We start from the raw sequence: 15,800 nt of genomic DNA, 5'->3' as shown, positions 1-15,800 counted from the left end.
CCTTTACCCTTTTGTAAAAAGGTTTTTTGTTTGGTTTGCATTCCCCTACAGGGGTTTTTTAAAAGGCCATGCTGCCAGGTTCAGAGTCTGTAATTGATTGTGCAGGATCTGATTGTTTTACTGGGACAGTAGTTGTGGTCTTTGAGGCAAGGTCCAAGCTGGGTATTGAGACAAGTTTCTTAGGATTGGGTACCAGTATTGGCAGGGCCAGTCCGGGGCAATTAGCATCATCTTTGATTTCTCTTGTCTGACTTTTAGGAGGATCTTGGGCCTAAGAGGCAGAGGAGGAAAGGCAGAAACTGATAGGTTTTTCCAACTGAAGGATAGGGTGTCCACTTTCCATGCTTGTCTGTGATAAGTCCTTATGCAGAATCTTTTCAATTGATAATTTTGAGGAGAGACAAATATATCTAGGTCTGGGCTCCCCCATTTATCCATGATCATGCTGAAGACTTGTGGATTTAGTTTCCACTCATGAGGGTCCATAAGGTTTCTGCTTAGATCATCTGCCAGAGTGTTTTGTTTTACTGGCAGGAATTGAGCTTGAAGATGTATTTGGTAGGTCAAAGCTGTGTTCCACAGTGCTATGGCTAATCTGCAGAGGAGGTACGAGTGTGTGCCCCCTTACTTGTTTATATACCACATGACTGTGGTGTTGTCCATCTATCAGTAGTTGTCCTGGATGACCCAACTTTTCTTACACCTATCCTCCAAATGAAAATGTTCTTGCTTTCACCCTATATAAATTCAAGGTATTTTCTCCACTAAGCCCTCTATACTCCGGCACCAATCTACTCTCTTATTTCATTTCTATTTTCTGCCAAAATGGTTTTAGCTGACTTTCAGTTCACTGTATGTATGTAAATATGTAATTACCTAAAGCCAAAAAAAAAAGTTTTTGCACTCTTACTATGTATACTCTGCATTTCACATCTTCCTGACTGTTTTGGACATTGTATTTTACCGCTTGCATTATGTAACTTTGATTGTACTGCCTACGGAGCTTTTCTCCCCGGGCTTCCACTGAAAATGGGTACATTGTGGCCCAGTGGACTTCCCCCGTAATCAAACTGAAAATAAATAAATAAAAATGAAGCAAGTCCTTGAAGGCTGTTAGGGCATTTTGAACAGCTAGCATCTCTTTCTGGTTGATATGCAGATGCATTTGTTTTGGTGACCATATGCCTTGAATGCATCTTTCTGCCATGTGGGCTCCCCAGGCATAATCTGATGCGTCTGTTGTCATGGTTTGGCTGGCAGAGGATAGAGTGAAAGGCTGTCCCATGTTTTGGTGACATGCCTTTGCCCACCATAGAAACTCGTGTTGCAGGCAGGGAATGAGTGGAATCACTGTTTTCAGACTGTGAGAATGCTGACTCCATAAACTTTTTAGGTACCACTGAAGTTTCCTCATATGCAGTCTTGCATATGGAATCAGTAGAATGCAGGATGCCATGAAGCCCAGAGCCTGCAGAATTTGTCTTGCAGAAGACTGGGTTTTTGTTGCCATTAGTTTGAAGTAAGTAGTCAGTTGCCTTTGTCTGTCTTGCGTGAGGTAAGCCAACTGGGCAGCTGTATTCAAGCTTGCACCCAGGAATGTTATCTTTTGAGAGGGTACCAGTTGTGATTTTTTTTTGTTTATTGTGTACCCTAGGCATGTTAAAAGCATTTTCACAAATGCCAGGTGTCGAACAGGAGTGTCCTTGTTCTCTGCTTGGATGAGACAGTCGTCCAAGTAAGGACATATTTGTATACTACTTTGTCTGCAAAATGCAATTACTGGTGCCAGGCACTTTGTAAAGACCCTGGGCGCAGTAGATAAGCCAAAGGGCAGCGCAGAGAATTGGTAATGCATTAAGCCAGCCTTGAATCTGAGGTATCTTCTGCACGATTGTCTTACTGGGGCACGCAGGTATGCCTCTTTTAGGTCTAAAGTCACCAGCCAAGCATTCTTGCCCAGCATGGGCAGAAGCTGCTGCAAAGTCAGCATTTTGAAATGTCCAGGTATGTGTTCAAAATTGATAAATCCAGTACTGGCCACCAGGCCTTATCCTTTTTGAGTACCAAGAACAGTCTTAAACCTTGTCCTTTTTCCTGTTCTGGTGCGTTCTGAATGGTCCCCATATCCATGAGGGACATAACCTGTTTCTGTGCCTCTGCCATTGATTTTTTTGGCAGATCTGGCCAACCATTTGCCATTGTCAGAGTGTGGAAATGGAATCTGTATCCCCGTGATACGATGTTTAGTACCCACTTGTCCTGGGTTATTAGCTGCCAATTTTGAGTAAAAGGTGCTGCCAAAAGATAAGTGCTTGGTGAAGACAGAGGGAAGTCATTGGGATTGCTTTCTGTAAGTTTGCACTTTATCTCCTCCAGATTTGAAGGTGGAAGTGCCCCATTGCTTTGACCTGTATGAATCTTGCGCCTGGTATCTGGAACCCTTAGGGCATCTGGATTTGCCCCTTTGAGCTCTGACACAGGAAAGGACCAATTTTTGGTAAGCCAGAGTCTACTGAATCTTGGTGGCTGCACTTGTAAGAAGTCTTTAACAGTTTTCATAGACTTGGCTTTGTCTTCCATTTTCTTTAAAACCTCTTCTGCCTTAATACCAGAGAATCATGCTGTAAAGGTGCATCTAGCAATTTAGCTTTAACATGATCAGGTAAATTTTGTTCCTTTAACCAGGCATGCCTCTTAATCACAGATCCAGTAACTGCAGCCCTGCAGGAGGCCTCTAAGGAATCAAAACCACATTGCAAAGTATGCTTTCCAACTTGTTCAGCTGCATGCAATAATTCCTGCAATTCTTTACTTTCTGCACATTCTGAAATCATTTTCTGTTTCAGCAATCCCATAACATGTTGTTGGTTCTTAAGCATATTAAATTGACAGTTTAAGGCCATGATTGCCAATGTTGCAGATGTATAAAGCTTTTTTTCCCCATCTGTCAAGTGCCCTTGAACCTCTGTCAGAGGGGGTAGGATTTTTTGCGGTTGAGGCCTTAACTCCGTTTGGACGCTGTGAAATAGTTTCAGGATCAGCAGCAGGGTTTCTAAATAAAAATTTATGCGAGTTAGAGACCCTGTAATATCTGTCAGGCTTACTGGGAGCTGGAGGTAAGGAGTCAGGGGACAGGCTTGACTCCAAAAACACATCACCCACAATGTCTAAAACAGGGGGAATGGCTAACGGCTTGTGCTGAGGGAGAAGGAAATCCCTGAGCCTCTTTTTCGATTCTGAGAAATCTCGACTCTCCCAGTGAAAATGCTCCCTCAAAGTATGCAAGGTTTCTCCAAATGAATAATCCTCAGGAGGAGATGCAAATGGAATATACTCCTCAGCATCAGAATCCTCATAGGGAGGTATAGATAATTCCTGATCAGAGGAAACAGAAACCCGATATGAAGATTTATAATCAGTGTCTTGCCAAGGCCTCTTATCAGGAGGGGGATGGGTACCCCTGATCAAGATAATAAGGTCTTCAGCCATTTGATCATCTGTTTTTAGGCATAGAGGCCTGTGCACGTGGCTCATGCATCAGGTTTTTAGTTTTAGAAGTTGCTTTTATCTTTGATTTTGCAGCTGTTGTCGGTTTGATATACAAATGTTGAGGTCTGAGTACACCCTCAGAAGCCGGTGCCTGCTCAGCGGCTCTGGATCCATCCAAGGGAGCAAAAAAAAAAAGTTTGTGGATTTTTGACTTTTTTTTTTTTTGCTTTTCCCTGCTCCAGTTTTACCAAAAAGGTAAATTTGTAAGGTGTATTAAAAAAAAAAGTTTGTGGCTTTGACTTTTTTTTTTTTTTACCAAAAAGGTAATTTTTTAAGGTTTATTAAAAAAAAAAAAAGTTTGTGGCTTTTTGACTTTTTTGTCTTTTCCCGGCTCCATTTTTACCAAAAAGGTACATTTTTAAGGTTTACTAAAAAAAAAAAAAAAAAGTTTGTGGCTTTTTTACTTTTTTGTTTTTCCGGGCTCCATTTTTACCAAAAAGGTAAATGTTAAGGGTTTATTAAAAAAAAAAAGTTTGTGGATTTTCACTAATTTACTTCCTAAGCACTTTTAATCTGTTGACAGTATGGCAACTACAGCAAGCAAGGAAGGAAGGAAAAGGTTAATGTAGTAAATCCAAAAAAGAGAGACTCCAAATGGAAAGGCAAAGCAGTTTTAATAACAGTTGTGTGAACATTAAATAAAAGGTTAAGCGCTTTCACCCAGAACACTCCCAGGCTTCTTCAGAACAATTCTACATTACAAAGTGCACTTATTTAAAAGTAACCCGCAATCAGAACTTGCCAACCACTGAATAACACATTCTACTTTTATTTACTGTTCACACATACATCCACAAGACTAAAGCAAGAAATAAATTACACAACACAATTTTGGAATAGCTGTTCACCACGACAACAGCAAATTACGGGTATTTAAACAGAGTACATTGATATTTAACTTCCCTACTAGTGCAATGCATTCAAAGAATAGTGATCAGAATTCAGACCGATTTACACTGATGCTTACTTTTTTTACTAGAGGTATGCATTCTATGAAACATCGAGCACAATACAGAAGGATTCAGGATTTCTACACAGGCATTCAAGTTTTATCTTGTTAACATCTTACATAAAAATGTTATGCTTCTGTTTAACTTTCTGTCCTGACTCTAAAGCTAAGTAGAAGGCATCACTGCAAACTACCCAATTTCTACCCAAAGTAAAGTAACAGTAAACATTGCTGTCATTATGTTTTTTGTTTGCTTAACCAGTTTTGCACTTGCATTTAACTTCTCATTCTGCAATGCAATTAATGACTACTACCCATCTTTATTCATTCATGTGATTTTAAACTGAAGGTGAGAGGATGCCACAAAATTCTACATGGCCGCACAAGGTTAACAGAAAAGTTAAGCATGACCTTTGATGTCTACCAGTTGTTTTTAAAATTAAGTTTCAATGTCAACACCAAAAACATGCAAGGACTTAACTTTAAGGGCAATCATTTTTTTAATCTAGTAAGACAACAGAACCAATATGGTCCCTTTTCAAGTGAATGGGCAATGGTACAAGTAATAATCACTGTGCTTTGGGGAAATGGCAGGTAAACAAAGTGCCTTAAAATATATTCAGATAATGGAAGGACAAGCAAACTCCTCCTAGACAGAGACTGGAAGTCATGACTGAACCCCAGACTGACCCTGGGACTACGAAGGAGAAAACTCAACAAATGGGCCATGTGAATCAACCCTTCCCAAAATGTATAAATACATTCAGTCCTAAAAGGCTACAAAAGTGTTATATACATACATCTTAAGTGTCCAGTATTTACTGAAAAATACAGAATTTAAACTGAAGATAACACGGTGTCATGAAAACTACATATGGCCCCTTTAAATTATGTGTTTTCTAGAGTTCTGTTGGTCCCATACAAGTCATTGTGTCATCAGCCAACGAGTTTACAGAAATTGTCAATGTGATGACATCACCTGTGACAATATGTAAGGTGAGGGGACTCCGGAGCAGCTGAATAAAACAAAACTGCGTCTGGTAGTATTGTCTAGCTGCTGGAGTCGGACTGAAGTACATCATGTTCTGCACAAGCGACTCTCTCTGAAAGTGACTCCGCTAAAGAGTTCATGTAAGCAGCCACTCATGGTTTTGTTTAATATTAAAATATTTAAGATTTATCACAGACAATGGTTTACAATAAAAATGACTCAAGGTTACAAACAGATCAAGCATAAAAATATGCAAATGGCAGTAAGTTAGATCAAGTAATGCATTTATTTTTTTTCATTAAATGCATCTGCTGCAGCCTTCCAGGATGATTCCACAGCAAAGTGTAGACTGTTCAAAAGAATTTACTTTCTCTCTATAGCTAGATTCGATGTAGTAAGCCCTTTGCTGCAATGGAAGTGGGGATTTTATAACAGATCTATTACCCTATTGCACTCACTATATTTACACTATTATACACATACTGATGTATGTAGCAAAATATAAAGTTTGCCATTTTGCAGAATAAATATATTTACTCTGGCCTTCTTTCTTGTCTGATTTGCACAACATAGTAAAATTATGGAGCACTTTGACAGATAAGGTATGGAAGTGGTATTGTGCCTTCTGGACTCAAAAGAAAATATTCTTCTATCACTTTTATTTTGAAGATCCCAGTATTATTTTTGCATTCAACCTGCCTTACACAAGGGAACAAAAGAGAAATCTTTCAAAGAGGGAGAAGAATGGCTTTTTTTCATCGAATTGACTTGCCAATTTAAAACAACAAAAATCTTGAAGTGGCTATGAAATCTCTGCTCAAAGACTGACAAACCCGAAGTACAGTTCATTTAAAATTTTCTAACAAATTTATTACACAAGAGGCTGTACAACACTCCCTGAAGGCAGTATTTCAGAAGGTTAGTACTAGAGTGAGGAGACTCCAGTAAATAACACTGCTACTATCCTTTTCTAATTCAGATATCTTTTTCATAGTGCTGAGAAATACATTTAAGTTATCAATCAGTTTTGGTTAGTTTGGGAAGGATTTGTGTGTGGTCTTTGCCTTGTTTTTCAAAAAAACTGGATCCATCAATTGCATTCTAGCAAACAGGTTCAATGACAAACATTTTTAACCTACCTTAAGGTTGTGGAACCACAAAGTACATTACAACAGTTAAAGCGGTACAATTGGGGGGAAGGCACCTTCATGAGGGTGGGGAGGAGTTGGTCCCACTTTATCAACCGTATTATTTCAATACTGCTTGATGGAACAACCTTGATGAGTCAGGCAGATTACACAGCTGAAAAACTACATTGCTCAAGAAACAGAACTTGATGATTTTGCTAAAGCTACTATGAATTTAACTTTGTTCATTCTGAATGTATCCCTCAAATCTTGCAACCCTTCTGAGAGCCCACCTGACCGTAACTCTATGAACACACTTCAGGTTTGCTTTACCCAGGGCCATTCTGTTAAGTAATCCTTCAGTGCACTGTTGAATTTATTAATCCTGAATGGAGCTCTGCGACTCCTGAAGCCCTGCTGTGCCACATCTTGTTAGAATTTCTTCAGGTTGGTCCATGATTCTGTTAATCCTGCTTGGACTACCTAGCTCATTTCCTATTTGCATAATTTTGTCACTTATCTTTTAAACTTTTTAAACGTGTTTCTTAGAGATAGTATCCCATAATTCTATCTGAAGTGGGATGAGTTAAGTTATTGCATATAAAAATGTCATAATTAACTCTCCAGATTTTTAGCCAGATGTACCAATTTTAGAGCCTTTGTCTAGATTTTTTTTCTTTATGGCTGCAGGTTGTGAGGTATTGTCATGTTATGCTGTGCTTAACTGAGGAAATGATGCACTTGGTTTGACCATGTTTTTAAATGAGAAAAAAATGCCATAAGCACTTTCCCCTTTTTCAGAACTTTTCATTTTTATCAATGCGACAGAAAAAGAACAGGGTTAAACCGTTAAGGTTAACCTAAAGCATAAAGTGTTAAAACAGAAAGCGACAGACAAACACAGAATGGGATGACCCACTGGAAGAAATTAAAACAAATCCAGAGCCAAGATACTACATACATTATTGGCATAATTTTTGGGGAAAGTGAATGGAAATATCATTTACCGGTATGTCTTTATAAAACAGGTGTCGGCTGCTGCATTTCCTGCAATACTACAGCTGAAAAGAAAATACGCACAGTACTTTTCCACTGTCAGATAAGAATCTCTAGTGCTTTTGCACAATGAGAGAACTATACAGATAACTACCATGAAACAATAGTTTCTTTTGGGTTGGAAAAGTGTTGATCAGACATCCTGGACAGAAGCATTACTTTTCAGATGGTGGGAACTTTTTCTGCTGGCTTTGAGTTCAGACTCCCATTCCTTTTTCACTGACGTGTAAAGTCGCATAGCAGCCTGGGCATCTTGAACCTAAAAATAGTAAGGAACAGGCATCAATAGGATAATCAAAATTAGCAAGCATTTATATAAATTAAGGCTTGAATTGCAAAATGATCCTTAGTACAGAAATTATGCTTACTTATTCAGAAACAATGGCCCTATGTATTTACTTTGCATAACCTTCATGATAATTGTATCAATTGGACCAAGTACTTGGAATATATAGACTAGCAAGACTGCTGCTTGATCCTAATATCCAGGCCAGTCTAGGGACTAACAATGGGAAAACACAATAAAAATCAATTTAGAAAGAGAACTGCAAGCAGAAACAGGCTGTTAAAAGCAAAGAATAACAGCTTGGCAGAGGACACAAGCAGAATCATTCATAGTGTGAAGCTTTCAGGGACAGTTTCTGAAAGGAGCAATAAAGGGGCAACAACACTGAACAGAGAAAATCCAGGAGGAAAATCTAAAATGCAAGGAAAGGACATTACCAAAGATGAAATCGCAATGGGAAAGCTGAAAGTTAAAAAAAATGGTTCTGTAGGAAAAAAGATCTAGCAGAGGAATTTGACAAGTAAAAAGGTTCACTGGAGGCATCTACAATCAAAGAGCTGTAGGACTTGAAAAGTATTCCCCTTTTGAAAAATTAAAAAAGGGGCTGAGCTTGGATGTGTACTGAATCTACAGAAGAGATGAGGAAAAGGACAACCAACAACCACAACATTTACTGTGCAAGCTATTCTCATTCTTAACCCAGGAGATTAAAAGTAAGAAAAATAAAAATCCAGAGACCTGAAGGCAGAATCTTCCAGGACTATTCTATTATATTGCACACTAACAGAAAATAATATGATAAGGGAAAGGCTGAATAGTAGAGGGATCATCTACAGGCTGCAGTACCCAGGAAGGGTGACAGTGCACATGGATGAATAACCGGGACTTATCCACACAAAGCCTTGCAGCTCTTGGAGAAAGAATGAGAAATACAAAGTCACAGAAAGGACATAAAGAGCAGAGGGGAATTTGGAAGCATGGAAGTCACAAAGACTTCTAAGACAGTGAATTGAAAGTGGAGAGAAAAGGTAAACAGATGATACCAACACACACAAAACAGAGAAACAGCATAATACAGAGAGAGAACAAAGGGAGCCACGAGAAAACTGCAGTGGAACCAACAGGAAATAAGGCAGCAGACTGCGTGGAGTTTGACAAAAAAAACAAGAAAAGCAGCACTGATGAAGGACAGCTTAGCACATGGGGACAGATGCAAACAGCTAGAGAAAAACAGAGACAGAGAGACACACACACACACACACACACACACACACACACACACACACACACACACACAAACACACACACATAGAGGACAGTAACAGGAGATGGAAAGAAATTGAGAAGAATGCGAGATCAGGATCAGAGAGCTGAGGAAGACTTGGCAACTGGGTGCAGCGATCTTAAACAGTAAAACTAGGAGGGCTGGGCAGCTGAAGCAGAAGAGACACCCAGCAACAAATTGGGAAGAGGGGCATGCCAGAGGATCCTAAGAACAGAAAAGAATGGTATAACTCAGGCATGGGCAAACTACGGCCCGGGGGCCACATGCGGCCCGTTAAACGTTTTGATTCGGCCCGCCAAACTTGAAAAAATTTAATAAATTAACCTTGTTAATGTTTTATTTCCCCTGCAATTCTGATGTTTCCTCAATAGATGGCGCACTCTAGATATATTGGCTTTGTTGAGGTGAAGCATAGGCCTATTACTCCACGTTTGCACTTTACCCTTTGACCCACCGCCCCTCTATGAAGATGAGTGGACCCAAGAAAAGAAAAGTGGACAGAGAATGTCGAGTGTTTAATAAGGAGTGGACAACTAAATATTTTTTCACTGAACACCGATCATCTGCTGTTTGCCTGATATGCCAAGAAACTGTGGCGGTTTTTAAAGAGTATAATATTAGCCGTCACTTTGCCACAAAGCACGCTAATTATGCTAGCAAGCTCTCAACAAAAGAACGGGAAGCTGCTGCTGAGAAGGTGGCAGCTAATTTGAAGGCTCAGCAAAGTTTTTTTTCACCGTCAAACTGCCATTCAAGAGTCAAGTACCAAGGCCAGTTTTATGCTTTCATTCAGAATAGCAAAGGCCAGCAAACCACTGTCTGAGGGCGAGTTTTTAAAAGAATGTAACGCTTCACAGACTGACTTGCTGCAACTGTTTCGTCCTTGCATTGGTCGTTGTTGACTTTTGGCACCGGGGAAACAAATTGAATAAAAGGAACAGGACAAGTATATCTGCATCTCCTACTGTTTTTGAAAAAAAAGAGTCAGGAGGAGAGTGATGGTGATATCCTGAAGGATAACAGAACTTTCAGTGCTTTAAAATAAAATGGTCATTTATTTGATTTTCAGTGTTTAAACACTCATTTCGAAGTCAGAGATTTTATTGTAATGCTTTTCATTTTCATTGGAAATTAAAGCACATGTTTTCTCCATATCCCAAGATGTGTATTTTTCCCCCAATGAGGTGATGTTTTCAAAGCATGCCATCTATCTGCTCCTGTTCCGGCCCCTTTGTCAAATGTTAGAACTCAATGTGGCCCACGAATCAAAAAGTTTGCCCACCCCTGGTATAACTGAACCAGATGGGCTTAAAAGCTCAGGACTTAAAGAAAAAAAAACAGATGTGAAGCAAAGGACAGGAGCACTATAATTCAGGAAGTATAAAGGAATATCATCTTTTTGCATGGTTTTACTTGTATTTTTTTGCACTTTTTTGTTTCTGCTAAACAGAGTAGCACAGAGCCAGTCAAATAAGAGGAAGCAAGACAAAGCACATTTTCTGTAAATGATTACTTGCTAACTAAAAGCTGAAGATGGAAATAAAATTGACTTTTCATAAAGCATTAAATGAGAGAAGGGCAAACTTCATTGTAGGGAAGTAATCGGGTAAAGGGGAAATAAAGGATAATCGAGCCATTTGGAGGTCACACAGAAATCATAATTGTAATACAACAAAGTTCACTCGGACATTAAAGAGGTACTTAATGTGATCATAATTTTTAAGTATACTGCTTTATCCTTTACCTGTAACTATACAATAGATATAAAAAAGATCAGAAGTGACAAGTTAAACTGCAAATAAAATAAGACTGCATATTTATACAAAATCAAAAGGGGAAGCAAGCTATATGGCACACAGTGAAAGGGGAAGGAATGCAACAATATGCAGACACCACACAGGAAATGTAATACAGGAAAAGGAGGATTTTTTTACATGCACTGCTTTAATCTTTACTTGTAACTGTGTAGTTAAAGTGCTGGATCAATGTGTGAATGCAGTTAAATAAAACAAGAAGAAATGTGACGTAGGCAAAAGATAGACAAGATCAAATGAGCAGGAAGTACAACCAGCAGTGTAGTCAGAAGGGCATCATAATAATAAAAGGAGCTTGAAGAACCTGGGAAACCAGCATTGCCAAGAAGAGGCTGAAGAAAGGTGAAGAGTGCGATGATTCGAGGAAAATGGGACAGATCCAGTGATAAGGATCCAAACCCCAAAGACAAAATGGACCATCTTTTATCTAAAGCTATGTAAGGGAACATGAGCACAACCCAGCAAATAATTATCCACTAAACAACAGGGCATACTTCCCACAGTACTTACTTCCTTGGACCCCTGTCTAGCAGGGAGACTGACATGATCCCCCATTGCAAGAGCATTGCAATTCATGTGCTGCAGTGGTTTTTAACCCTTGATTAGAGACATGAAAGTTACAAAGAGAGTAAAAATGGACTATACACAGAAGAACTAAGGGGAAGGCTGCATATATGGCAGGGAGTACAACAGCTGCATCAGAAGATACATACGTTAATCACACGCTTACTGTGGACTTCACTCCCTCCAGACACTTTGTGTTGGTTTTGCTCTAGCATTCATCTTATCCCCTTGCTCATCCTTTCTTCTTCCTCAGTAATTATCTTTGTTACTTCTCCCCAGTAATTGCTCTGCACTTGTTTACTTCTACAAATCCAAAGATAAATATGGCCAATGTAAAATACAGCCCTTCCCTGTATGCCCACCTCCCACACACTTCCCATATTTCTTTTCACCAGAAATGAGTCTAGTTTACTTTCCTTGGCTTCTCTCTGTGATGAGAAAAATGTACTGCTCAATATCTCTGTGTTCAGTATCTTCCAGATGTATGCAATCTTGCTTTCTCCATTGCCTTCTCGTTTCATTTCTTTTTATCCTATTAGTCTCTTTTCTACCGAGGCCTGGCAGTCCACTGCTACACATTCCACTACAATGGATGGCAACTTAGCATGTCCCTTTTACAGAAAGGCTTCTTCACTCAAGAGGAGAAGAACCTGTGACCACTTGGCTATGAATACCGCACAACTAGGAACAGGAATAAGAGAAGATGAAGCTGTCATACTATGACCAAGCTGTGATTTTCTACACAGGCCTCAACCCAAAAGTGCTGATTAGTGGAAGTGGCCTAGGAGTCTCAATCCAAACTTTCCCACATACCTAGCCCTCTATCTTCAATTTTGCATTCTTGTTTTCACCAGAATGAAAAGAATGAACTGCACCACCCACATCATTCTATTCCTCCCCTGAAGGAAGATGGGCAGATGCAACCATACCATTCCTGTTTCCATCCAGCCAGATTCAACAGGCATCAAAGTTGTTAATCAGACTCAGGTGTCCTAGATACTCAGATGTTTATTCATTTATGCCTCTGGAGCTCACCAGTGGGCAGCGAAAAAACAAGACAGAAGTTAAGCAGAAACAGAGGATTGTGAACTTAGGAAAAAAAGAAATATAAAGACTGGTGAAGTAAACAGAAATGGTGACGGTATGGGTTACTCCATTAAAAATCCTTCATAAATGGCACTTTAGACTAAAACAGTAGAACACAGCAGAGACAGAAAGAGATGCGGAAAACGCAGAAACCAATAAGCAGGGTTCAAGGATATAGTCTGAGAATGTGATTGGGCAAAGGGACAATGTGAGAAAAGGAGAAAAAGAATGGGGCAAGATAACGAAACAGCGCCCCATGTGTATACTGGGATTACACACCAGAAGTGAAGAGAAGAGATAGCAATGTGCAAATAATACTATGGAGGCTAGAGCAAAGATGGATAGGGAAAAAAAAAGTCAAACTCCATGACCAATAATGGCAAGGCATTATGGAGGATTATAAGAGATGTTAAAGGTGTGTGTGTGTGTGGGGGTGTGTGTCTGTGAAATGTACACAAGTAGAACTAAAGTACAAGCATTAACCCGATAGTAAGAGACCATCAAGTAGATGGAAAAAGTACCAAAGAAATACTAAAGGTAAGCTAAGGGAGCAAAGCAGAAGAAAGGAAAAACATTGAGGTGAGAGAGAAACAGAACAGGTAAAGAACACTGAGAAATGGGGTTGGATATAATATGATGAACTGACCCATCTAAATGGATAAACATGGTATGAAAGAATGTTTCACTTAGTGGGGGATAAATAAGCAAGTAAAATAAATGTAGTTGCATCTGATGTGAGTTTACATGACTGTCAGTACAAGATGCTGTACCTGTTGGAATGCACATATATACTTTCCTTACTCTCTTCTGATATCCGAAATAAAAAAATATTTACAGAAAAATAAGCATCAGAAACATACAGCTGTAAGGTATAATGGCCACAAGCATATTCTCACAAAAAAATGAGCCAAAACCACCCCACAAAAGTTGGATTTAGATAAAAATATATGACTTTATTCTCAGTGTTATGAAAATCACTCTCAAACACTTTTCCTATATTTCCCAAGTTCGGAGTTACTGCAGCTTTATCCTGTCCAAACAAATTGTTTGAAGCTACACTTTAATGACACCTGCAAAAAATAAGCATTGTTTGTAGAGGGTAAAGCCACCCTGCACTGCATTACGTAAATATACCAAATTCATGATTACACAACTGTAGAGAATGAAGCCTCAACATACAGAAACGTTCTTGGCAAGTACAGAAAAACTGCACTGGCAGTTCCTGGCTGTATAAGATTGTGACCATGGAAAACAGAAGGCTAAAGATCCACAAAGCCAGGGGGAAAATACTGGAGGGTGGAAACCATGGAAAGGGTAGCAAAAACAATGGAAACGAACAACAGGGGCAGTAGAGAGGACAGGCTTCCACAGTCGTGGGAGGGGTTGGTTAATTTCTCCAAATTGACAATCAACCACAGGGTAAGCAATGTATTGAGATATCAATGGCAGTGAGACAGACCGTCCAGGCATTTCAGAGATGTGTGACAAGTTTATAAAGCAGAAAGCCCCACCCCCAAGGGTAGCCAAAGACATGACCAGAATGAGAAAAGCAAATGAGAGGAAGGCACCAGACTTAAAATACATTAAATCATATAATAATCAATGGCTGAGAGAGTAAGTGAGAGGAAATATGATAAGAAGGGGACAAGTGGTAAAAACTAAGGATGGTCTACAGGACCTGGAAATAGAGAACACAGCAGAAAAGAATGTAAGGATTAATATGGGGGGAGAGAGAGAGAGAGAGAGAGGAGTGGAAACTAGAAGAACTGCAGGAGGATTATGCAAAGATTGAATTGAAAAAAAGTCAGGTGTTTCAGAAAACGGAAAACGCAAAAATAATGGAGCAAAAGAAAGGGTGAGGAGAATGATAGTAAAGGGGAATAAGGATAATTGATGAAAGTCAGAGCCGAATATATACGGAGCAAAAGGAGAAACAATGGCAGAGGAGAAGACAGGACCCAAAGGAAGACAGCTACATATATGGGAGGAATGGTATGCAAATAGAAAAAGAGAGAATGATCTAAAAACATACAGAAGTCAAAGAAGCAGTGAAAAAGAAGAAGAGGGATGGAGGTTGGGAAGCAAGACAGAAAGAGTTAGAAGAATGGAAGTTTGAAGAAAACTAGTACTGATACGGGTATGGGTTAATCCAGCGGTCTTCAATCTTTTTTGCACCACGGACCAGTTTCATTTAAGACAATTTTCAATGGACAGCCTTCACACGAGTGTGCACAATGAAAAGTGTTGTCACCTTTCCATGCATGGCATTAAGCTACACCCCCTGAGTGATATGACCATGCCCCTTTCTGGTGCTTAATAGTATTTATAGTGGGAAATTGCAATTCGAATATGCACCAACTTATGATGCTTACATTCCAGATGTCACAAACTAAACAGTCTGTAAACTTTAGGCAGAAAACTGATATCAAACACAGCTGCGTTCTAATTGTCTGTCATATGAATGACAGAGAATGCAGCTTTCTTGGAAAAAAAAAAAATGTAGCCTGCAGTTTTAGAAATAGCGTAGGTGATGGAGGACTTCTAAACAGCGGGCCATAAAAAATTTTGGAAAAATGACCTGACTTCCCAGATAACGGAGTGGCCAGTCTCACCCTATATATCAGCAGTAAAGAGGTATGACAGAATGTGAACTTGGTAATACTGTGGCAGGGGAGAGGCAATTAAGTGAAGGCGTTTGTCGTATAAAATCAAATAATCTCTTTAAAGGGGATGAGGGATATGTGGGATCTTTAGGCATGTCTATTTTATGAGCTGCCACTTCCAGTATATCATACACAGAAACAACACAACACAGAAGAAAAGCTTTGATGGAACTAAAAGCTAACAATAAAATTGCTATATTGCAGGCTGATAAGGGTGGGGCAGTGGTAGTCTTGGACATGGACTACTACATTCAAGAAAGTCTTCGTCAGCTATCTGATTCTAGATGCTATATGTTTATGGGTATAGATCCCACACCCAAATTTAAGAAGGAAATTGATGCCTTTTTGAACAGTGCTGCTGAGGAGGGTATTATCTCACGCAGTACAGTCAAACATCTAACGGTTCAAGATCCATGCAAACAAATACTAT

At 39.4% G+C, this 15,800-nt stretch overlaps 1 protein-coding gene across 3 annotated transcripts in view; it reads right to left on the bottom strand.

The window, feature by feature from the left end:
- Positions 1–4,146: 4,146 nt before the first annotated feature.
- The window catches only part of REXO4 (REX4 homolog, 3'-5' exonuclease), a 247,492-nt gene continuing 235,838 nt past the window's right edge, over positions 4,147–15,800 (bottom strand). For all 3 annotated transcript variants that reach the window (XM_044058230.1, XM_044058229.1, XM_044058232.1), the window contains one exon: positions 4,147–7,931. In XM_044058230.1, the coding sequence (XP_043914165.1) occupies positions 7,806–7,931 (126 nt within the window). In that variant the 3' untranslated portion in view covers positions 4,147–7,805. The remainder of the gene's footprint in view (positions 7,932–15,800) is intronic.

Source organism: Protopterus annectens, chromosome 16.part0 (assembly GCF_019279795.1).
Source record: "Protopterus annectens isolate FY-2018-M chromosome 16.part0, PAN1.0, whole genome shotgun sequence".
In the NCBI taxonomy this organism is placed as follows: Eukaryota; Metazoa; Chordata; order Ceratodontiformes; family Protopteridae; genus Protopterus; species Protopterus annectens.
This window is presented reverse-complemented; position numbering and strand designations above follow the sequence as displayed.